The sequence below is a fragment of the Protopterus annectens genome, chromosome 9.part0, assembly GCF_019279795.1.
Source record: "Protopterus annectens isolate FY-2018-M chromosome 9.part0, PAN1.0, whole genome shotgun sequence".
NCBI classification, from domain to species: domain Eukaryota; kingdom Metazoa; phylum Chordata; order Ceratodontiformes; family Protopteridae; genus Protopterus; species Protopterus annectens.
In genome coordinates, this window is record NC_056743.1 from 666,064,737 (window position 1) to 666,091,720 (window position 26,984).

A 26,984-nucleotide genomic window follows, 5' to 3' on the forward strand; every position below is an offset into this window, starting at 1 on the left:
CCAGCTGAGGTGAGTTAGATCATGTATGTTACTACTGTATTACTTGGATTCACAGGAAGTTCAGAGGAACTTGGAGAAGCAGAAGAAAAAGCAACAGGACCTGGTCTGTTCTGCCTTGATTGTGTTTGAAACAGGTTTGTTACCCTGTTTTACTCTGTAATATTCTGTATCTTTTAGCCTTCCTCATATAACTACTACTCAGGAGCATGGAGCCATAGGTTAGTATTCAGTTTAAGTAATTGTTCTTATTTCATTATTTTAATTCCTTTTTTTTATAAATCAGAAGGTTTGTTGCATATCTTCCCTTTTCAGTCCTCCTGCTGGTTTAGAACAGAGGCTGAAGTTGCTATTTCAGTGCAATCTGCTTCTGGCTAATAGGCTATGCTTTATTTAAGCATGTTGGGGGAACACCACGGGGAGGGGTGAGTGTACCATATAACGAGTGATCTCTTGTTTCTTCTTCTGAACTACAGAAATGAAGCCAAATCAGACTGCATTTGCTGCGTGTCGCAACACACACACACACACACACACACACACACACACAAAAAAGGAAGTTAACCCAGCTATAAAGATATTGAGGAAGTCCAAAAGTTACTGAACTAAAACAGCCACTGCTACCAGAAGCATTTAATTTTCTCTGAACTATTCAATCTAATCATGAGTGGAAAGTCCAACACACAAGGTAAGATTTTGATGCTTTTCTTATGCTTTTCCCATGTTGTACTTTGTCTGATAATTGGTCAGTCTTCTGCTAGGGAAAACAGAGTTTTTGGTAGACTTTTTTAGCAATTTAACTGCCAGTGACCAGAAACTTTTTTACTTTTAAATGCTTAAATGTTTACTTTGTGTATAATTTACACAATGTAATTCTATGGGCTATTTCAGAGCTGCATCACAGTAGGATTTGCATAGTCTGTGCTTCATTACTGACCTGCTTAGTTTCTGAGTGTTTCTAACACCATTTTAGTGAGAAGAAACCACTATCGTGTCACAGTCAGCAAGTGATAAAGCTACTGCCAGCCCACTACTTCACTTTAGTTTTCACATTATTCCATTTTAACAAGTAAGTTTAAAGCATGTGGCTTCACAGGACAAGATAAGCAGAAACATTTTGCCTGCTATACTGTAAAACAACTTGAAACTATTGAAAGTAACATTCTAGTTGAATGTAGTTTTCTCTCAGCAAAATCATTTTCTGGCTCCCTGTAATATACCTTCTTAAAAATGTACATTCCTTAATTGCACAGTTATCGGAGTGCTTGGCCAGGGTGAAAAGTATAACAATGCAATTACATAAATAAATAAATATAAAAATACATAAATAAATAAATCCATTTAGAGATTATGCAGAGAAATTCTAACTATGTGATAGACATTCTGAAAAAACAGACATGGGATTATAGACTACAATGTAATCTGCATGTATTCAGGAAAGGATTAAATTACTCATGCAACAAAAACATTTGCCTTAATCTATAAATATGGAATGCAGATTCAGTTATTTTATGCCATAACTGTATTCAAAAAGGGAAAGTAGAATAAAATTATTACTTTAAAGATGGAACAGCCCAAGACTGCAATGGAGGTTGAGCCAGAGCTTTGCACTTGGTTACACTAACAGTTAAGGGTTAACTATTTCCACAATGCCAGGATATGATATATATTTTGCATCAGCAGCTCACATGTTGAAATTTAAAGGCCTTAGCATATTTCAGAAGACATGAGAGGGTTTGCTAACACAAAAGACTGTCTTACAAGAATTAAATGAAGAACAGATACATGTAGTATAGTCTGCAAAAACAGAGATGAAAAATGGAAGTAATGTAGAAGGACCCATACATAGGATAAAGCATTTAGGAGCTGTCTCTGCCTATTAGTAATACAAGGGACAGGCCTGGGATAAATTTTCTGTTTTACATCCATAGATCTAAGTTGTTGTTGAATGTGACCTAGAATAAACTTTGTTTTATGTAGATTGGGAATCTGTACAAGAACAGCAGTATCCTCTTCGAAGTATATCTGTCCCTCTAGACCACTCTGTTGATGTTGCAGTAGAGATTTAGTTCCGTAGACTGAGTATTTCTGATGCCATTTGACTTGCTGATGTGCAATAAACCCATCAGTATTGGAATGGAGGATGCCTTGTATGCCACACACAGATCACAGGAAGTTACTAGGCTAATGGCACTAAGGCACTTACAAGTCTAGCCGAGTTCTACCCTTATTTCCATGATCAGCACCTATTGCCCCTGTCCAAGAGGGACTCAGGTGTAACCCCCGGGGTGAATTTATAGTTCCCCATCCAATTGTCCAGACTGCACTTGAAGAGCCTCCAATGAGGTGCTCAGTTTGACATGAAGTGGGAGCCTGTTCCATAGGCTTGGGAACCTCTGAGAGACCAATCTGTCCCTCCAGCAGGTTCTATTACTGTCACATACCAGGTTAAGGTCCTTAGAATGAGTAAGCCGTGTACCATTTGACTTATGGAGATGCAGTATTTCCAATAAATCAGGGTCAGAGATTGCCTTGTGTGCAAGACAGAGATCATCTCGAAGCAGTCTGTATGAAACAGAATAAAGTGACAGTGATTTCAGACAATCCACATAGGATAGATGCTGAAGACCTTGAATTTTTCTTGTGAGAAGCCTTTGTGGTCCTTCCAATTGCTGCAAGTGCTTGGAAAGGTACATATCAAAAGGGCCATTGTACTCCATTACTGGCCTGAAGAGGGAAAAGTACAGGGCAGTTATAGCTTCTTTTTCTCTGGAGGCAATGACATTACTTATGAGATGTGCCATATATAATGCCCTTCTTATCTCTCTGGAGGAGACATGGTGGTCAAAGATAAGGTTGCTGTCAACCAGTGTGCCCAGGTCTCTCACCACTGAGTATATACTTAAGGTGTTGCTATTGATATGATAGTTAGCAAAAACATCACCCTTACCAAAAGGGATGATAATACATTTTTTTACATTGAGTTTAAGGCCATGACTTTAGCACCAATCATTTGTTTGTGTAAGACCCTCTTGTAGGATGTTGACATCATATGGAGATTTTATGACCAGTCCTGGTTTGCAGTCATCAGCAAACTTTGTCAGCCACAGACCTTTAGTTTTTGCTTGTACTTCAGAGAAATAGATTCTAAACATTAGAGGTCCCAGGATTAATCCCTGTGGAACACCACTGGTTGCATGTCTGCTGCTGGAGGTGAATTCCCCTGTTTTTACTATATGGGTTCTATCAGTGAGCCAGTTAGTTACCCATCTGATGATATAAGGATTGATACCTAGCTAAATGAGTTTGTCAATGATGGCTGAGTGGGGGATAGTGTCAAGCACCTTGCCTAAGTCTAGGAAGGCTGTATGCACATATTTTCCCTTATCCAGGGCCTTGGTGACTGTCTCGAAGAAGTCCACCAGGTTTAACATGCATGATCTCCCTTTAACAAACCATACTGAGTAGAGTCAAGTGTTTGGAGATTATCTATATCTTTGTTGATAAGGTCCATGATGATTCGCTCCATGGTTTTGCAGATAAGGCTAGTCCAGGCTAATAGGTCTATAGTTCCCTGGGTCAGTGGAAGTACCTGCTTTGTGCAAGAGAATAACCATGACCATTTTCCATTCAGCTGAGATGAAGCCAGTGCTTTGACTATGCTTGAAAAGAGTACCCAGTGGTGTTGCTAATTCTTGTTGGAGCCCATGTAGGATGCAGCCTAGGATGTTATCAGGTCCCATAGATATTGTGTTTTTGGCCTTAGAGAGGGTGTTTATGACCTACTCTTTAGAGATACAAGGTAGGGGACAGGTGGTAGGGACATGATGGGGTATGTGTGGCAGGAACAGGGGAGTGAAGTTTTCACAGAACCTGTTGGCCAACAGGTTAACTATGTCCACTGGCTCAGTATATGTGGTATCATTAACTATCAGTTTGGCACAAATCTGGGCCTTTTCTTTTAGGTTATGGCTGTAACTAAAGAATGCCTTATGATTGTGTTTAGTTGAGGAAGCTAATTTGGATTCATAGTTTGCTTTGGAGAATTTCACAAGAAGTCTTATTCACTTGTTTAAGCTGAGGAGGGAGTGTTTCCAGTTTAGGGCTTGCTCCCTCTTACTTTTAGAAAGCATCCTCTTAGCAGTCTGTAAGATACCAAGGATAGTGACAGAGCTTTGAGTTGTTCCATGTAGGGCATGTCTTAGGCCTTGTATCCTTTTAGTAAGGTATCTGTGTAGAAATTCCAGTTGTTACATGTGTCTGGACAGATACATGCCAAAGGGGGCATTATATTCAATGACTGGCCTAATGAGGACTAAATAAAGGGGACAATGGCATCCCTAGATCTAGATACAATCCATTTGTTTATAAGCTGTGCAATATAAAAGGACTTTTTTACAGCAATGGACACATGTTAGACAAATGTTAATTTCCTAAATCCTGAACAACTGAGTCAAGACTTAGGGGCGTATTATCAATGTGGTAGTTCCTCTGGGTGGATGACTTCCCAAAAGATACAATAATGCATTTTTTGGTATTTAGTTTCAGTCCATGATTTTGGCACCAGTTATTTATATGGGACAAAACTTCCTGCAGGATGGCTAGGTCATTTGGGGATTTGATGATTGCTCGAACTTGCAGTCATCTGCAAACTTAGTCAACCAGAGTCCTTTAGTATTGGCTTTTACTTCAGAAAAGTAGATGCCAAACACTAAAGGTCCCAGCACAGAACCCTGGGCAAATCCACTGGTGACTGGTCACTTTGTAGAGATAACTTCCCCTATTTTGATTTCATGCGTCCTATCTGTAAGTTAGTTTTTAATCCATTGGGTGATATAGGGATTTATTCCCAGTTTATTTAGGTTTTATACTATGGCTGAGTTGGAAGTTGTGTCAAACGCTTTGGCCAGGTTCAAAAATAATAACCAAGACCTCTGTGTAAACAAATTTGCAGGTCGTTGCAAATGGAATGTAATTGTTAAAATCCTTTTGGGTATCTGCACCCTTCAGAAATACCTTACCTTAGTTAATACCTGATGTCGAGGAAATGAGCTTAAATGTACTGCTAAAAAGGGTAACGTTGTTTATTTCAGAAAACAAAAGTAGCCCACAATCTACAGTACAGATAACACACCCTTACAAATTGAAAAATCGTTCCCTGTTATCTGATACTTGGGAGTTGTTTTGCCCCAAGACAGCTGTAATAACCATTACATTATCGCATCAGTTTTCGTCATCATGTATAGAAGCAACACTATACTGCAAAAGTCTGGACATTTTCACTGTCTTGTCTTAAGGCTGTTACAAAAAAAACAACAAGAATGTTTGGAATTCCTACAAGTCATCCAAAGATCTTTCTTCAAGGTTTAATTACTGCAAGTACAAGAATTTAACAGAAAGGTTAAAGCTGATTAAGTTATAAAAATATAAGCATCACTTTTAAAACATTCTTAAATTGTTCTGTCATGAAATAAATAGCCTAACTGGAAAAAAAAATCAAACACGATTTCAATATTATCTTGGAGAAAACAAGAAGAAAAGTATCATCACTATCAGACATGACCAAAGCCCTTGGTCACCATTGCCAATTTTTGGCTTGATATTCCGACCATCCCACTCACCCCCAAAGTAAAATCATTCACATTAACATCAGAGTACCATGTTCTCCTTCCTCTTTAAATAACTGACTAAAAGACATTAAAAAGTAGCCCAAAAACATTCCCAGGTATGGCTGACCTGTGTCAAATGGCCTATACCCAAAATTCCTAAGAGCACATGATACCTGCATCAGCATCCCCCTCAGCCATATTATATGTGTATCTGTACAAACTGGCTCTTTCACAGATCATTGGAAACCTCCAGCCATCACTCTCATCCATCCCAAAGACTGGTCCCATACATCTTGTGGATTCATAAAGACCCATTGGTCTGCTTTCTTACATGGGCGGCCACGGTGGTGCAGCGGTTAGTGTTGCTGCCTCACAGCAAGAGGTTCTCCAGTTCGATCCTCGACTGGGGTGCCTTCTGTGTGGAGTCTGCATGTCCTCCCTGTGGTCACGTGGGTTTTCTACGGGTGCTCCGGTTTCCTCCTACATCCCAAAGACTGGATTGGACACTCTAAATTGGCCCAAGGTGTGAGTGTGTGTGTGTGTGTGCCTTCTGCGGAAGGTTGGGCGCCGGGCTGGCAACTTAACACCATAAAACTCCACTGCCAATCATGAGCGGACAGGTGATCCGCTGTGGTGATCCCTAACTGGGAAAAAGCTGAAAGAAGAAGAAAGTCTGCTTTCTTACCTCTTAACGTCATTGGGAAAACCATCACCTCTCAATATAAGCATTATGTAGGGAAGCATTGTTTGCTGTCTGAAGGGCAGCATCAATTCCAAAGAGGACATCAACTTCCAGTGCAGTGATTTCTATAATTGATAAAATGCATAGATCCATGGACACCAGTTTCCTAAGTGGAGAACTGTTTCTTTTTTCTCTAAAGCTTTTGATTTGGTTTCACATTATAAGGAATGGAACATCAAAATATGTTTTTGCTGATAGTCAAAAAACAAAAATGAAAATCCAAGAAAAGTTTTAGTGGAGGGCCCTTACTAATAAAATGAAATGCAAAAAATAAGATTTTTGAATAAAAAGAAATGTAATTTGGTACTTTCATGGTAGTGGATTAACTCCCCTCTCCATAAGATTATTGTTTTCTTTTGCTGGAAAAAGTGATTAAATTGTGTTTTTAAACAGACAGGGATAATTATGTTTGTGCAGATTATATCACACAATTAGTCATCAATATTATAACAATAGTGCTGAAACTGTGTTCCAGATGTGACGTGATGAAACCCCACAAAACACAGTGGTGACATATAAAGGAGAGGCAATGGAAATTTTTGACTTGGGTCAGAAAATGATGGCAAAAGATTATAAGACTGATAAACAGCAAATGAGTTAAATGGCTTCATAGACTAGGACACAAAAGGTACAATCTTAATTTAAGACATTATACGAGGAGAAGACACAAAAGCCAGTTAAGAAATGTTCAACAAGTGTATAGCCTACAATCAGTTATTAGACACTGAGCATGGAAGAGCCATCTGATGTGTAAAATGATACCATGGAAATAAAAAATAAAGTAAAGTAAAATCCAGTGCTCAGCAAGCAAACGCTGTAGTTCCGTGAGGTAGATATAATGTAAGTCACAAAGGAAGCAGAGTACAGCAGAAGTAAGAACAAAACTCCAAATTTAATTCCAAGAATGTGCACTTATAACATACGGATGAGCGCTTTCACCATTACAGTTTCTTCAGATCCTTGTATAAAAGTCACAGTAAACCTCCCCTTATATAAGCAGCTCAATTAATCAATTAAAACAATTTAAACAATTAAAAGCAATACTGGAGAATTTAAAGAACTCTCCCATATATAAACATGTTAATGTAAAGTAAGACAAAAATATATAAAACTTGCATAGTGACCTAAAAACATATAAATAAACATTCTGATAAGTTAATGTTGATAAAATACATAATCAAGAGCATATACAAATAAATGATAGTTCATTTTATGTGCCTGTGTTGTCTCAGCTTAGGTTTTATAGAAGCTCTATCATTCAACCCATGCCCCCTATCAGCTTTCAAGCGAATGATCCAGTCAGTCTCCTTAGATTCAGTAAGATTCATAGTATTACCACCCCTCTTATTCACAACAATTATCTCTAGGACCCGGAACAAGAAAGTATGATCATTGTCATTGGTGATTATATGTTTTGCTAAGGCATTGTGTAAAGTGCCCTTTCTCATGTGGTAAATATGCTCTCTCATTCTATCCCTTAACGACCGGTTAGTTTTACCAACATAGAAGCTCGGGCATGCCTGACAAGTAGCTAAATACACCACATTAGGTGTCATACAATCTGCATCTGCCTTGATGGAGAAAATGGTGTGTAAATCCGGGTGTATAAACACCTCACTGCTATCAATAAATGAACAGAAGTTGCAGTGATTGAAGGTTTGTTGATGACCTTTTTGTTCTTTGGAATGGAACATCAGAACAGCTGGAATCAATGCTATCCATTATGAATGATTTAACTACATTCCTTACTTTTACCATGAATTATTCCACACATAGAATTGATTTTTTAGACCTATATATTGAGAGATTAACAGATGATATGATAAATACGGGGGTCTATCGCAAGGCATGTTACTGCAATTCCTTGTTATTAAGGTCTAGTATGCACCCACAATTTGTTTTTAAGAATATAATGAAAAGACAGGCCATTAGAGCCTCGAGATTGAACCCCACTGAACAGGGATTTATCTCAGAATTAGACAATCTGAGAAATAGATTACTGACCCAGGGATACAAGGATAATGAGATTATACCATATATGGAGGAAGCATACATGTCACGCACCACTTCAGGTGCACCATACTTTGGACCCAGGGTCCAAGATCAAACCGCTGGAGATCATATGTTAAATAGATCTATTAAATTTTCTACTCTGTATACTTCTGATCAATATCAGTTAAAGGAAATTATTAGCAAACATTGGGATATTCTCCTGGTTGATGATGACTTGAAACGCATTGTGGGGGAGACACCAAGTTTCCTATTTCGGAATAAGAGCAACCGAAAGTGATTGCTTTGTCACCCCAGACATGATAGAATTATGAAGAACACTGGTCACACTAAATCCTGTGGTCACTGCAACTTCTGTTCATTTATTGATAGCAGTGAGGTGTTTATACACCCGGATTTACACACCATTTTCTCCATCAAGGCAGATGCAGATTGTATGACACCTAATGTGGTGTATTTAGCTACTTGTCAGGCATGCCCGAGCTTCTATGTTGGTAAAACTAACCGGCCATTAAGGGATAGAATGAGAGAGCATATTTACCACATGAGAAAGGGCACTTTACACAATGCCTTAGCAAAACATATAATCACCAATGACAATGATCATACTTTCTTGTTCCGGTCCTAGAGATAATTGTTGTGAATAAGAGGGTGGTAATACTATGAATCTTACTGAATCTAAGGAGACTGACTGGATCATTCGTTTGAAAGCTGATAGGGGGCATGGGTTGAATGATAGAGCTTCTACAAAACCTAAGCTGAGACAACGCAGGCACATAAAATGAACTATCATTTATTTGTATATGTTCTTGATTATGTATTTTATCAACATTAACTTATCAGAATGTTTATTTATATGTTTTTAGGTCACTATGCAAGTTTTATATATTTTTGTCTTACTTTACATTAACATGTTTATATATGGGAGAGTTCTTTAAATTCTCCAGTATTGCTTTTAATTGTTTAAATTGTTTTAATTGATTAATTGAGCTGCTTATATAAGGGGAGGTTTACTGTGACTTTTATACAAGGATCTGAAGAAGCTGTAATGGTGAAAGCGCTCATCCGTATGTTATAAGTGCACATTCTTGGAATTAAATTTGGAGTTTTGTTCTTACTTCTGCTGTACTCCGCTTCCTTTGTGACTTACATTATATCTACCTCACGGAACTACAGCGTTTGCTTGCTGAGCAGTGGATTTTACTTTACTTTATTTTTTCATTCAGTACATTTTTTCTGCTTGCCAGCAAGAGTAAGACTCTTTTCTTGGGTAATGGTGAATCTTGAACTGGATTATGTCCCGAGAAGTGAAGACCGTGGGACTGGAGCATTGCAGGCGTGCTTCCAACAGTATTTAAAAGAAACTGTCAGTGCATCTCTGTTTTTTGAGTCTACGCCGACCTCCGGTGATGTCATGACGCCGACCTTGAATTCAGAAAGACTACATGCAGTTTTGGATAGCATGGAGAAGGATTTCATGAGGCTCAAATGCTTACAAACACAGCGGATACACTTCCAGTTCTGCCTCGAACAACATATTATTCCGCGAGGTTTAAGGGTTCTTAATATGCCAAATCAAGGCAAGGAACATCCAGATTTACTCGCGAAATGGCAACGCCTGAACATTGAGGTGAGTCGCAAGTATTTGCAACTACTAATTGACTTTTTCCTCCCTGAGGAGGTTAGGTTAACAGATAATATCAAGCGCAAACAGCAGGAGCTGTTTAGTAACTTTTCGGATAAGGTGGTTGCACCATTGTTTGAGAACTTGCTAGATTGTGTGCTAGCGTATGAAAGAAAACTTTTACAGCAGAAAAAACACAAAGCCACCAGGGATATTAATGATTTTAAATTGGGCAATGTATTCTTATGGCCCAGAACAGGGCAGGATTCCTCTACAACGTCTCAGATGCATAGGGATCCTTCTACCCCCATGCCTCCTAGGAAAGTAAAGGAATCTACACACTTTAATTTTATCAATGATGTTACAAGCAATAGTGTAACAAACGACATGAATGTGGATGTTGAATTGAATGGACATAACAGCATTACTCCTGTGGAGATGGACTCTGCCCAAGTTTGTACTGGAGGGGGTCACCATCAGTAATGATGCATGTATTTTGGAAGAAATACCACCTGCCGCTGGGACTACCACAGACAATTGCAAGGACTCTGTGGATGTTATTCATATTGTACATCCCAGTACATGTACTAGAAACAACTTATATCCTGAAGTACATGTGGTTAAGAATAGACCTGCTTCTACAAAAGAAGGATCAGAGCCTGTTGTTAAACCTAAGAAAACTACTATTTTGACTGATTCCAGCAAGCTCTCAAGTTTGGATTTGACTTTTCCTCTGCCAGTGCGCATGGAGAAAGGTCCTCGCAGACCTCGCTCCATGAGCAGGGGCAGACAGAAGAGGAAATTAACAGGGGATTTTATGCCCCATCAGACTTTAAAGAGAATGTGGAACAACAAGCGTTAATTTATAATTTGTCCCACATTACTCTAACAGATGATGATACCAGTTTATTAAACAAAGGTTTGAATTTTATTCCTAAAAGCCAGAGCAAATTGACTGATACAATGGTGGACTTAAAACTTTTTTGTAGGAAATTAATGCTTAGATTCATTTATAATGATTCTGAGAAAGAATCAGCACAGAGCAGGAAGTTTGCTTTTAAGAATTTAAGTGATTTTGTACCAACTCACCACCCATTAGTTGAAGCATTCCTTAAGTTAACAGAGGAGGAATTGTATAGTTACTATAATACTCAACTGGGACCCCAAAAACAGAAGAGGTGGGATAACTTGAGCTTTCGGGAACGTCAGTGTCTGAGGAAATTGCAGAATGATCCTACCATTATAATTAGACCAGCTGATAAAGGTGGGAAAGTTGTAGTATTGGATATGTCATTTTATACGGAGGCTATGTCCTCCATGTTACAGGACAGGTTCTATGAACCTACTTCCATGGAACAGGTTCACTCTGTAGTCAGATATATTCATGACATGCTTTATGACATTCTTAGAAGTAATTTAATAAATAAGGAGCTATATGGATACCTTATGATTTATACACCCACTGTACCGATTATACAAGGTCTCCCCAAGGTACACAAAAATATGAAGAACCCACCCATGAGACCCATAGTTTCTGGCCGTGGTTGGGTAACTGAACACCTTTCAGTTTTTGTGGAGAAACATCTGAGATGTGTATTGAATTACAATGTTACAGTCTTGAAGGATTCCAAGCAATTTTTGATTGATCTGTATGAATGTATTGGACACCATGATAGAATCTCTAGTTGTACTTTTGTGACTTTTGACATTCAATCCCTATTTACTGTAATACCTAATGATATAGGACTTGATTATGTGTTAAATTATGTGAAAGCACACAGTACTTACACTGCAGTATTGATAGACCTCATAGTTCATTTTCTAGAACTGGTCTTGGAGAACAACTTATTCATGTTCCAAGACCAGATCTATAAACATCGTGATGGCGTAGCTATGGGCACTCCATGTGCAAATAGCTATGCCAACATGTTCCTTGCATATTGGGAGGAACATGTTTTATTTAAGAATGCACTTTTCTGTGAACATGTGGTGTTCTACAGAAGGTTTGTTGATGACCTTTTTGTTCTTTGGAATGGAACATCAGAACAGCTGGAATAAATGCTATCCATTATGAATGATTTAACTACATTCCTTACTTTTACCATGAATTATTCCACACATAGAATTGATTTTTTAGACCTATATATTGAGAGATTAACAGATGATATGATAAATACGGGGGTCTATCGCAAGGCATGTTACTGCAATTCCTTGTTATTAAGGTCTAGTATGCACCCACAATTTGTTTTTAAGAATATAATGAAAGGACAGGCCATTAGAGCCTCGAGATTGAACCCCACTGAACAGGGATTTATCTCAGAATTAGACAATCTGAGAAATAGATTACTGACCTGGGGATACAAGGATAATGAGATTATACCATATATGGAGGAAGCATACATGTCACGCACCACTTCAGGTGCACCATACTTTGGACCCAGGGTCCAAGATCAAACCGTTGGAGATCATATGTTAAATAGATCTATTAAATTTTCTACTCTGTGTACTTCTGATCAATATCAGTTAAAGGAAATTATTAGCAAACATTGGGATATTCTCCTGGTTGATGATGACTTGAAACGCATTGTGGGGGAGACACCAAGTTTCCTATTTCGGAATAAGAGCAACCTAAAGTGATTGCTTTGTCGCCCCAGACATGATAGGATTATGAAGAACACTGGTCACACTAAACCCTGTGGTCACTGCAACTTCTGTTCATTTATTGATAGCAGTGAGGTGTTTATACACCCGGATTTACACACCATTTTCTCCATCAAGGCAGATGCAGATTGTATGACACCTAATGTGGTGTATTTAGCTACTTGTCAGGCATGCCCGAGCTTCTATGTTGGTAAAACTAACTGGCCATTAAGGGATAGAATGAGAGAGCATATTTACCACATGAGAAAGGGCACTTTACACAATGCCTTAGCAAAACATATAATCACCAATGACAATGATCATACTTTCTTGTTCCGGGTCCTAGAGATAATTGTTGTGAATAAGAGGGGTGGTAATACTATGAATCTTACTGAATCTAAGGAGACTGACTGGATCATTCGTTTGAAAGCTGATAGGGGGCATGGGTTGAATGATAGAGCTTCTATAAAACCTAAGCTGAGACAACACAGGCACATAAAATGAACTATCATTTATTTGTATATGTTCTTGATTATGTATTTTATCAACATTAACTTATCAGAATGTTTATTTATATGTTTTTAGGTCACTATGCAAGTTTTATATATTTTTGTCTTACTTTACATTAACATGTTTATATATGGGAGAGTTCTTTAAATTCTCCAGTATTGCTTTTAATTGTTTAAATTGTTTTAATTGATTAATTGAGCTGCTTATATAAGGGGAGGTTTACTGTGGCTTTTATACAAGGATCTGAAGAAGCTGTAATGGTGAAAGCGCTCATCCGTATGTTATAAGTGCACATTCTTGGAATTAAATCTGGAGTTTTGTTCTTACTTCTGCTGTACTCCGCTTCCTTTGTGACTTACATGATACCATGGAAATAATAACTGTCCCACTTTCACAATGGTAGCAACCCCCAAGGTCATAACCGCAAAATGTACATATAGGTAGGCCAGTGACAGAAGAAGGCCTGATAAACCAGGGCCATCACCAAAGGAAGATAAATTACCAGTTTTATATCTAAAGGGTGATAAAGCAGACCTTTGACCAGATATAAACAGCTGATCAGTCAAGCAATGCCAATGAGGGACAGAGAAAGTAGCAGCACAGCAGCAAACCACCCACTATGGATATAGCTGGGTTATTGCACCAGTAATAAGGCATACTACTCTGAAACAATGGAAAGTATTAATTATACTATGTATGATAAACAACTAATATTCAAGGACATTCGTTCAGAGAGTGCTATGTCAACTCCAGCTAAATTTAAGTGCATGTGCAAAAGTACCCTGAAATTAATTCTCTTCAGTAATTATCTCTACTCAGGCTTAAATTATATTAAGCCACATCAAAATGTAAAAGATATAAAAAGGGAGGAATGTGGCATAAAAGTTTAACACTTGCACACAATGCGTATTTGTGCACTGGTTGTCTTGCTCAGCTCAGCTTTTCTGAGTAAAAGATGTACTGAATAGTAGCTTTAATCTCCATGTGGTTATCAATGTTCTGCTGTAAATATGCATTAACAAAATACACAGCAGCATTAAATGGATTCATTTAATTGTTGTTCAAGTGCAATAGAAAAGCAGTGCTCATCTGGTTGATGACGGGTGAAGATCCTCACTTGATCTGAATATTCTTACAGTCATCATATTTGGTTTTTGTGTGTGAGTCCTGATTCTTGTTATGAGACTGTACAGCTGCGTTTCAGTGTCTGGTGGACTGTATGCTTCAGTTGGTAAGTGGTTTTTTATGCAGTTTTCTGTGTCTTTTTTTCTTTACTGATTCCTGTGTTATTGTATTTTTTGACCTGTTCTTTGTACTTTGTTTTTCTTTGTATGGATTTTCACAAAATGTTTTTTGTATTTTGTTTTGTTGAATATTGTTTGTCATGGTATTGTATGGATGATGGTTTAATGAGATATAGCCATGTGTATTATAGGTCAGTAGGTTCACCATATTATATATGGCTATAGTGTCATATGTATCATAGGTGCTAGCCACATACCAGATTATTTCAATTATATTAGCTATGTATCATAGGTATTTATTAGAGGAGGGAGGAAGTTTCTAGAGGTTATGTTATGGGTTTGTGATTTACTAATAGATTGAATTCGATTAAGTTTAGATAATAGAGGGAAGGTTTTTGTAAATTAGGATCTTCTTAGGTAAATTCAGATTTACTTTATCAATGAGGAAGATATACTATATATAAATCAAAGAAAATGTTATATTTTGTTTGAAAGAAAAGATTGTCTAAGAAATTCAAGAAGTAATTAGTTGTTTTTTTTCTTTGAGGAGTGTTGAAGAAAATAGTAGTAATTAGTGGAGATGAAAAATTGAGAGAGGTGAGAAAACAATCTGAGATAAGGTTTTCATTGTGCTTGATGTTGACATGTGAGATGTGAAAGTTGAGAATAACTGTAATAAAACAAAAACACAAAAAATTATTTGTAAGTGAGGAGGTTGCTGCATGCAGTATAAAAGAGATCATCAATATAAAGCAGGCCAGAGATCAAAGCTAGAGCACACCTGCTCTGTTTTGCAGATAACATGCCCCCAGCACCTCTTCAGAGATGCTAGCCCCTTCCCTTTATACAGTATCTACATATTCCCTGACCCCACCACATTTCCTGACCCCACCACTTTTTCTGACAGTACATTCCATTTATCCACTCAGTAATCTCCAGACTCATACCAGAGTACCATACCTGTTTCCCCCCCCTTATATTGTGTCATGCTGCTTTTTTCTGCTTTGATTACCATTTCTACCATTTTAATTTCTCAGTCTCTCTCTTGTCATTTGTAAACCAAATCATATTACATGTTTCCTTCCTCAATGTCATCAGAACACAGTCCAGTTTTTTATTTTCTTCATATGTCACTCTTTCCAGTCATCTAACATTTACTATAATGTTGTCATGCCTTCTAACTGTATGCCTCATGTAAAAACTGTAAAAATAACACATGCTTCAAGTCAGCCCTCAGTGACCCCCCCAGTCCCAGTCTTAGACTAGACTCCCTTGTTACTCAGCCCAGCATTTTTCATTTTGCCTTTTGCACCAGCCCTCCACACAACTCTTACTGTCTCACCATCTTTGTGATTATTATTCCCAGGTCCTATTGTCTTCCATTCAGAAATTATTATTTTCCAGGAACATGACTCCTCCAATGGTCAAGACTGAATTTGAGTTGCCAGTGTTCTGATCATACTGCTAGTCTGCTCAAGTCTTTTCTGATGTTCTTTGTTGTTTTCTCTGAAGTCCTCACTGTTCCGGTGTCACCTGTGAAGAGAGTTGTGGTTGTTGTATTGTTGTTGTATTGTTAGCTGCCATTGAGTTGATACAGACCATCGAAACTTCCTTTAATCAAAAAGCCATATGATCATAAATAACTTCATCAAATGACCATAGTCGGTCAAAATAAACAAAATTGAACATAGTACATACTTATTGGTAACATAGGTATAAGGAAACCTGCTCTTTTCCCACTGTAGTGCAATATCTTAGCTGATATATATAATAAGCAGGGGGTGTGGGGAGCACAGCCCCCCACAAGAGGAGGATTCGTGAACACTGGACCCTCTTATGTGGAGGGCTGTGCCTCACACACCTCCCACTAATTATATATACCAACTCCGAGATCACGCTACAGTGGGTAAAGGGCAGGTTTCCTTACCCCTACATTACTGAAAAGTACAAACTTCATGCTGTTACCTTTATGTTGGCCAACTATGATAGTTTGATGATATTTTTTATGATCACATAGCCTTTCGATGAATGGCATGTTCTTTGTTATGAGTGCGATGACTGGCTAAACATAGACCCAAGCAGTCTATGGGATTCATACTAGTTTACTCTAACACCACAATTTAAAAGGAGTCACTCTTCTGCCCATCTTTCTTCTTGATTGTCCAGCTTTTGCAACCATATGATGCTGTTGAGAAAACAATGTATTGAACTTAGCTGATCTTCAGGTGAAGAGACACATTTCCGCATTTAAACACATTTTCCAAACTCTGCATAGCTGCTCTGCTGATACACAGTTGCCATTGAATTTCCATGCTACTGGTTGATTCCATAATAATAAATGACCCAAGAAGACTGAAGTTATTGACAACTTTGATATCTTCTTCATCAAGACTGAAGTCTGTCTGCCACCAGTTGTATCTTCATCCTTTTCATACTGAGGTGGAGGCCCATCTTGACACTGTGCTACTTGATGCTTAATAGTAAATGTCTCAGTTCATTTTTCACTCTCCACCAAGGTTGTCATATCAAGTATAACAAAGACCATTGATAATTCTGCACCAATTTTTGCTCTGCAATCACTTTCATACAGGCCTGATTCTCTAATGATTTGCTCTGCATACAAATTAAACAGATAAGGAGAAAGGAAACATCCTTGGTGCACAGCTTTGTTGACTTTGAAACATTCTGTTTCTACTTGTTCATTTTGGACCATTGCTTCTTGATAGTAATAGAGATTGCACATGAGAATGATTAGGTGTTTTTGCACAGCCATAATTTTCAAAGTTAACCAGAAGACTTCATGATCTATACAATCAAAAACCTTTTTGTAATCAGTAAAACAGATACATATGTTCTTCTGATATTCTTTGGCTTTTTCTTGGATGCATCTTATGTTTGCGATGATATCTCATGTTTCTCTTCCCTTTTGGAATCCAGCTTATACTTCTGGAAGTTCCCACTCTAGATAAGGTTGCAGTCTCCATTGTATGGTTCTGAGTAAAATGTGCTAGCGCGTGAGCTGAGGGCAATTGTACGCTAATTGGAACATTCATTAGTGTTAAATAAAATCAAGAATTCAATACACAGGAGGTTCAGATTCAAAAGTTTACTAGTGTACACCAGGAGGCAAAAAACGTACAAGTACAGAATTTTGTCTGACATGAAACAGGAAGCACACAATTTTATATAGGTTTAACATTCAAGCTGTGCCCACCTTACTGACGTGGTATGTCACAGGGCATCTTTAGCTTACAGTCCTCTATTCGTTAAATCTGCTGATGCTGTATATTTTAAAAAAGTTTTCCTCTGGTTACAATACGGCCTTGCTATCCACCTGGTCAGACATAATGTCTCTCTGTAAAGTTACTTCTTCAAGGTTTCATATCAGTTCGAATAAAATAGCAGATTCAGTCTTTTAATACATATCTTTGATCTCTGTTACACTTTCTCACACAGCTGCGTGCTATCTCAGTAATACATATACAAGGCCAAATCATCCCAGCAGGAAAGAGCAAAAGATGTCATTATTTCACACATTTAATTTCCTGACCCAGCAGATAATCACTTGTGAAAAGCATAAACATTAAAACTTGTTAAGCTGGCATCTGCCAGGGTCGAAGGTCAGCTTTGCTTCAAGCCACACTGCAGTTTCAAAACTACTTTACATTTAAACATGAATTAATCCTCTCTACTATATGATTAATAGAATAAAATGCATTATATACTACTTTGCTTATAAACTAGCATTTATCATATATTCAAATACACATTTTTCTAACAATTAGGATCACCATTCTTCAGTATTGGAAAAAATACAGATTTGTTTCTAGTCAGCTGGCCATGATGATGATAACTTCCATATTTTGGCACAGGGTTGTTAACAGATCCATAGCTTCATTATTAATTCTGGAATTCCATCAGAATTTTGGGAAAGTTTTTAGTGCTGCCTCAGCCTGCTCCTTCATCACCACTGGTTCCAGCTCATATGTTGTAGCCTGGAATTGCTGTTGAATCGATTGATCTTTCTGATATAAGTACTCCATGTGTTCTTGATACCTGTATTTGATTCCCATGGCATCATTCAGCATAGTACCTTGGATGTCTTTCAGCATACGAATTCTAGGTTGGAATTTTTGCCTGAATTCATGTAACTTCAGAAAGGCCGATCTTGTTCGTCCTTGAATGTTTTCTTTTTCTAATTCTGTCCATACATCATTGTAATATTTTTCTTTATCTTGCCTTCCAGGTCATTGAAAAGAATGTTTGAGCTCCATAACAGTTTGCTTTTCTCCTTTCGCTTTGGCCTCTCTAGATTTCAAAGTAATCTCCAGTGTTGCATTGGAGATCCATTTCTGTTTGTTTTATGTCACTACTGTTTTTAAACACTTATAGAGAGTACACAGTATTATGTCTGAAATGTATACATTAAAAAAAGTGGGCCATGGACATGACCGCTGGTCTGTATTACTAATTACCTTGCTTTATTCTGAAATCTTCTTTGTCAGCACTACTCCTTTTAATCTCCAAATCCAGTTTCTTTCATTTAGCCACTTAAGTTTTCCTAGCAGACTCCTTTGTGACATCAATACAAAAAAATATACAATTACAAGTAAAATATATCCATTTTGTTCTAAGATTTTTTTTTATGGTTTAATCCCATACAGAAGAAAGCTTGATAGGTCTGTAGTCACCTGGGATGTGACTTGCATCCATCTTTTAGACAGGAACGCTACTGCCTGCCCCAAACCTTTTAGACTATTGTTTCCCCTAAAAAAATCAATTTAAGATCTCTGTGAGTTGTTATATCAACAATGTAAAGGCACACCATCCAGATTATGTGCTTTATTTTATTTTAAAAAACAAATTATTTCTGTACTTCAGAAGCCCCAATACCCCCTATCCTAAATCCCACCTTTAGTCTTAGGGTCCCAGTGTGAAAGGGAAATATATCACCTTTCCTTCGGTAAATACTGAGGCAAATAATTCTTTCAGTGTTCTGGTTTACCCCTGCATCCTCTGTACCTGTGATATATTTGAGGTACTTTACTAATATCATTTCCTGTTGCCCTCCTATCTACTGCATACCTAAAAAGCTTTCTTCCTACTTTTTATCTAATGAATTTTTATCTTGGCTATACTAACCTGACCAGGTATCTCTTTTCTTGTCACAGACTATTCCATTTTCAAGTGCTATATACTGCTTCCTTGTTGTCAATGATCCACTTCACTCATCTGTTTAACTCTTCTTCATATCCCTTCAGGAATGGTATTTTTAGTTTTTTTTTGACCTGGTGAAATTTAGGATTATTTCTAAACAGTTGTGTATGGATGTTATTGTAAGATGTGGCAGGATGCTTCATAGCTAACTAATGTTGAAAACTCTTATTAAAATGATGTTAGACTAACTGGAACAAGGGCTTAGAGTATGTCATAAGGCATAAGTCAACAAGCTGTTGGGGTTGGTAGGTAGAAGCAGTGTAGAGTTTAGCATGAGTTCACATTTTTTGTGAAGTTTGGTACACATTCTTCTCCTAGTCTTGATTGAACTCTTTCTCCTACACCAAGTAAAAGTTGTTGAAGAAGATGGCAATTAGCATAATAGTGGGATTTAGCCAAGTTTCTGATATTGTGAGTATATCTGGTCTGTGTTATGAACTCCAGGTTTCTACTGAATTCATCTTGTACTGATTCTGTAACCCCCCCCCCCCAAAAAAAAAAAAATCAGCATGCCAAACACTTCCTCTCCACCTGGTTTGAAGGTAAAAGAGCCACAAAATGTTAAAAACCACAACTATTTTAATAAAAAAAAATGTTCTGTCCAAAAACACCAAAACACAAACAATGATAATCAGTTAAGAGCTTTTGTCCCCTATATCAACTGGGACTTCATCAGAACTAAAAAAAAATGTTGAATTACACCACTTAAATACTATCAGAGCCTCAGATGCCAGGTTTCTTAAAGACATATACATAATATATTCCAAAGCACAATCTTTTTGTCCTATTACCATCTCTACTGGTTCTATGTAGGAATGGTCTACCCCTACCCTCTCTTTTACACATGTACTTTTATCATAAATAGATGTATATATATATATATATATACATGTCTAGTAATTTTATTATCCTGCTATACCACTCAAGTGATGAATTTTTATATGACAGAGTTAAATGTGGGATAACAATTTTTAGTTTGCCTTGAAGTTATTTATTATAAACATGTTCTTACTATATCATTATTGTTATTTATTAGTCATTTTAAAATGTCTAATTTTAATAGATATGTTTAGCATATAAATATTACATACACAGTTATAAGATAAAGTATAAAATAATATATAAGCTATTAATGTAGCAATATACCTTTAAATAGGGATGACTGTGGTGTATTTTGAATCATTTTAATTGTTTCAATTATTCAATTAATTGTGAGTATATAAGTACACATTATTTTAGATGTATTTTAAGTCTGAAGAAGCATTTGTTAAAACGTGAAAGCGCTCACTTTTTTCTACAGCTGTTCGTTTGATGCTTTAATTTTTCATTAAAACCGGAAGAATCATCGTGGTGTGCCTCTTTTGTGCTTTGGAATATATACAGGATTTTTCTTGAGAGACACTTCATCCAGTACTGGTTTGTTTTTGCTGACATATACATAATAAATCAATAACTCAAAGGAATAATGAATTCCAAGAAATAATAAATTCAAAAATTAAATACACAAGTGGATAATAAAATACTTAATATGACCGATCAATTTAAATAATGCCTAAAAATAATAAAACATAATTTATACTTGTGAAAGTATTAAAAAAATAAAAAAATGCATTTTTATTACTCGTCATTAACAGGCCCAGTCAGATCTGTTGTAATTTAAACAACATTAAATACTGCAAATTATTTTTAACTTCTATAGTTTGGCTGCTCATAGCTTGAGAACTGGTATTATGGAACTATTTTCATTTAACACTGGGAGTTTGGTGACATCAAGTCTTATTTGCCAAAGAAAGTCTTTATATTCTAACTTATTCTCCCATGCACCACCCCTAGGACTGGGATCCTGAATTCTAAAATCCCAAACAAAATCTTCTCATATTGCTCACATATAACACTGTGTGTGTACAATGCATTACTCATATTCTTCTTCAGAATGTCATAACAAAGTTCATAAGTTCTTTTTCTGAGTAACCTTTCTGTTTTTTCTACATAAAATGCAAGGCGAAAGGAACATTGGACTAAATATACCAAACCTTTTCTTCCACAGTTTACCTTTGTGTAGGGTCACTATATTATGTTGTTTGTTTTCTAAGTTTACCTTATCACCATTTAAAATAAACTTACACTGAGTACAAGGTCCACATTTGGGGGTACCCATGGTATGGCCTTTTGATCCAGATTTATTATTAATTTCCAGTATTTGTTTCAAGTTACTCCCCATTTTATAAACAAAAGTTGGTTTTGGTCCCACCAACTGTAAAATGTTCTCATTGGCCAAAATATTTTCCAGTTTGCTTCAATTATATTCTTAAATGTATTACTTCCCACATTACTGTACCACTAATGCTTTATTAAACATTTTAGCCACACCTACATCAACATTAGAATGTTAAGGGTCTGTTGTATTCATACAATTGTCATTAAGAGCTATACCCAATAGGGGTCTAAATCTAATCATCCTAAGGTCAGTAATTTGACTACTAATATTATGAACTAATTCTCTAGGATACCCCCTCTCTAAACATATTTCTTTGGACTTAGTTCTGCCAAGAATATATGTATCATCATTAGATATTATAAGGGCCAAACAAATAAACTGACCATTTGCCAATCCTTTCTTTAATTTGAAAGGATATAAACTATTAAAATGTAAATATTAATTATATGTTCAAGTTTAAACCAGCATTATAATTGGAAATGTATAATGTATACACATGTGTGTATACACACACACACACACACACACATCCATATATATATATATATATATATATATATATATATATATATATATGTATATAGATGTATGTGTGTATGTATGTATGTACATGTGTGTGTGTGTGTGTGTGTGTGTGTGTGTGTGTGTGTGTGTGTATATATATATCTATATATATATATATATATATATATATATATATATATATATATATATATATATATATATATACAATTAATTGATACCTTCCCTGTGAAATTGGTAAGTAATATTAGCTCACTACACTAACCACGGAAAATATTATTAAATGCAATTGTAAAAGAAAGAGAGGCAGCAAACTACATATGAATATGCACTGAACACCCAAAATTTAATAAACATGGTGTTAAGTAGCTACGCACTTCAGTATTTAAATTACTGTCTGCTTTTTACCATACTGTATGTTTACCATCTCTGAAGAGAATACAAAGTGAATGGGAAAGAGACCTCGAATTAATAAAACAAGAAGATATTCAGTTATATTTATGCACTGGAAAATTTTACAAGAAAATAATGATTACATGTCAGGCATACAAATGGATTTAAAATTATATTGATCACGTAATTAAACTATATGAAAACAACTTCCCAGATAAGATGCTTAAGAAAATAAAATGGGGTTCCAGCTTGTATCTGTGGTTTAGGTATTTGAGAAATTCATCTACATGTTGTGGTTGACTGTAGAACATATGTTAGAATAAGAAATACAATATTCAGGAAAATATTTGGTACAATCTGTGATAGCTATTTAAATGGAAGCAGGCAAAAGAAACCTCCATCTGCATTAGAGAAACTAAAAAGTAAGTCTCCTGCAGGAAGAAAGCACTAAGCTAACAGTAGTACAATAACCTATTTTTAACTTTGTTGGGTGTGACTTATTTCTTTTCAAAGCTGTTGGCTTCTGTGTTTGGTTTTTAATGTTACTTAAATAGAAATAAAGAAGTAAATAGGGAATGTGTACTGTCTTATTTGGATTAAAAGATAAAATACCATATTGGAGCTATTAAAAGTCCTGTGTGAAATTAAACAAAAAAACTTTCACCAAAAACAAAAATAGCAGCCCAAACTGGATTTTAAATATCTTTACTTCAATTCTGGTACCTCGGCCTTCGCCTTCAAATGGAATAACTTACAATCTCAAAAAACAGTTTATATACACCACCCATCATATCAATGATTAACAACAATTAATCAATTAACATTTTTTTCAAAAGTTAAAGCCATATGAAACATCACTTTAACATTAAATTCACAGTTTATAACAAATATCTTAATACACATCATATATAATCTATCTATCTTTTTACATTTCTAAATTCATTCCTTTTGGATACAAAGTATTACAATTAATAATAAAATTTTATTCCATATTTAATAATCTTTTTTGAAAATTGTGATCTGCCCCCCCTACACCATGAGGTTTAGCTAAAACACTAAATATCAAATCTGTAGTTACACCCCCATGCTGTTGGTGAAAGTGACTAGCCACCGGACTATCAAGCCTCCCATTCCTAATGCCTCCTAGAAGTTCCATTATTCTTAATTTTACCTTATGTTTAGTTTGTCCTATATATCATTTCCTTCCTGACAATTGCATCCTAATATATAAATGACCCCAAAATAATTGCAATCAAAATGATTAATGGCATTATATAAAATGCCATTGATTCTAGTACCATCTAAATTTTTTATGTTATTGCATGCCTTACACCTACCACATGGATAGGCACCTGCATTGGTCACCCTCTCTCTTTTACCTTTATATCTAACTAGCTCCTTCAAATTATGATATCTTCCATATGAAAAAACTACATTGTTGGGAATTATCTCTTTCAAGGTCTCATCATTAGTAATAATGGGCCACAAATCCAGCACCAATTTTCTTAGGATAGGAGAAAAGGCCAAAAATCTATTTACAAAAAATATTTTATTTTTCTCATTAAATTCTGTTCTGTTTTGATTTATCCCTTTTCTATTTTTCCTACCCACAGTATCAATGCTTTTACATTGAGATCCATAATAAACCTAAACCTAACTAACTTAAGGTTGAAACAATAAATGGCTTTTGTCTATCCGTGAGTCTTCCTAGTATAAAAGGGAATGATTAAAACAGGCAAGTTAAATTAGAAGAGAACTGACAAGCCATAGTCTGACACACAGAATACTGGGTTTAAATGAACACTGATCATCAAAGCCTATTATAAATCATAGACAATCATGTTATTAACTCTGCAGTCTATATGTTTTATGTAGGGATAATTTTTAGACTTAATACTATGCAGGTGAGTGGGAAAATACATTTTGTTTTAACCAGTTAATAAATCTGGACATTATTCTAAGCCAGGTATGATATTTGTGGTTTACAAATTTGGACAACATAATAGAATTCACTCTATGAACTTCAATGATGTAAAAAGCGAGCATACCCTAAGACTCGGTGCAAAAATCCTTCTCTGTTTTCATTCTGTGTAAATCAACTCTGACAACACTATGTAACTGCATGTTCTCTGCCATATACTGACAGCGTAACTCTTATGCTATGCCAGCAGTTTAACTGAACCAAAAGCAGATCTACTGCTAAGATTTTACAAAGTATATTTTTTAAATAGCAATCTAAGACTAAACCCTTCTAAAGCAAAAGCAATGCAGTTTGAACCCCAAAACACTACAATATCTGCAGTTTGAACCCCAAAGCACTACAATATCAGACCTTCTCCCAATCCACATTAATAGAGGTGATTAGCTGAAGTAGGTCCATCAGCCAAATACGTTGGAATAACCGTAGGCCATGAGATCACTTTCAAGGACTACATCCTTATCATCACTTCTAGGGTTAACCATTTTACCTTGGACTATTCATAGGGTCAAATATCACTTTACCTAAAAAGGAAAAAGGTCATCTCTTAAACAACAGTGGTCCCAAATCCAGTTTATGGTTGTCTTTTCTTCACAAACGTCTTACTAGGACTCACTAAGCAGCTTGCCCACTGTTACATAAAACTACCAAAAGTTTCATCATGTGATCACAATGGCTCACTGCACCTCAATACAGCTGACTCCCAGTGTTGATTAGCTGTGTGCAATAAAGTTAATTATATGCTTCTAATCCTGGCACCCAGAAAACTGCACAAGGACATGTATCCCACTTCAGGATTCTTCTCCCCAGTATGCACCATGTAGGATATTTTGTTCATCGGGGATTTTTTTTTCTTTGATATACATAAATCCGAATATAAAAAACTACCTAAAACCATAGGTTATAGCATTCAGCATCTGATCTATAAAAGTGAGGTCAACCAATAAACTTCAAACAAATGTCAAACTATTGTCAATTCAAGACATTTCTAACAATCAATTCTAATATAATTTCTGGAGTATGAATTGATCTAATTTGTAATGCATCTGAAACTTTAACAGAAATTTTTACAATCTCAGTGATCCTGCATTTCAGCTGCTCTAAACTAATGGGAATAGTTAACACCCTCCCAACTATCTCAGTTTCTTACTTCCTTCCTCTTACCTTATTAAACATTGTTCATCATGCTTTCCAGCTTTTCTATGCCTTTCTCTCGATAAATCTCCCATTTACCACTGGAATGACTCCACATTTATAAAATGAAAGAATGTCATCATTAATGTTACCAGAACAGGAAAAATGCTCTACGTTTTTGTGCCTTAAATCTAGGAGGAAATAGAAATGGACAACATAATTGGCACATATGTATTCATAGCCAAAACTCTTTTTGCTCTGCAGCACAGCAAATCACGCTGCCCAGAAGTTCTGTGTCACCAAAGAAGCTATATGCACAGTGCGTACACACATACATCCTATTCTGTGTGGCCTGTCCATCTCATTACGTTTATATTACTCAGAGCGTTACTGTTGTCATACTACAAGCGGCATGTATTGAGTACCAGCCCTCTTTTGTAGTGGAAGCTATGTTTACAGCTGCTGCATGTGACACTGGCCAATAGCTGTATGTCACTTTTACTGGAATTATTGAAGTAGTACTCTGCACTTACATTATTATCCATCTCAATTTTACTATAATAATCTCTTTATTGTCTATTTTGCAGCTTTTCTCACTAGGGCCCTCAGAAAAGGATATTCTTTAGTGGAACTAATTTGGTCCAGAAAAGTGGAATAAATAGAAAAACTTAGTGTGTGTGATTTTGGACTTTCTGCATTTAAAATTTGTAAAATGAGATGTGCAAACAGAAGAAAATGTGAAATTATAGTATTCAGGGAGTTATTCTACATCATACTACTGATGTGTTCTTGTCCTAAATGGAATGTGCACGTCTTCTATTTTGTCTTTAATATTACATGCTACATAGGCATATCAAACAGTACATGTATGGGCATATCAAACAAAACATCCTGTTATATGTAAATAAGTTGGCAGTGATGAAGGCCATCCCATGTTTAAACAACTTATTACCCCAGCGTCATTTTCACACATTGTCCTACCCTTCTCATAACATCCATCCTGTCAGCATACACAGCAGGTTTTAAACATTCCAGCTAATTTTCTGAAGAATTATACAAACCTGTCAATTAGTTTTTTATGCATAGTTAGGCACTGATGGTTTACTTGGACTAACAATATATTCTAATGTTTATGAATAATGAAAA

At 36.2% G+C, this 26,984-nt stretch overlaps 1 protein-coding gene across 1 annotated transcript in view; it reads left to right on the forward strand.

Annotated features, from left to right (window-relative positions):
- Nucleotides 1-545: 545 nt before the first annotated feature.
- Nucleotides 546-26,984, forward strand: part of AIF1 (allograft inflammatory factor 1) — a 252,474-nt gene continuing 226,035 nt past the window's right edge. The window contains exon 1 of the mRNA XM_044083259.1: nt 546-685. Within this exon, the coding sequence (XP_043939194.1) occupies nt 661-685 (25 nt within the window). The 5' untranslated portion in view covers nt 546-660. The remainder of the gene's footprint in view (nt 686-26,984) is intronic.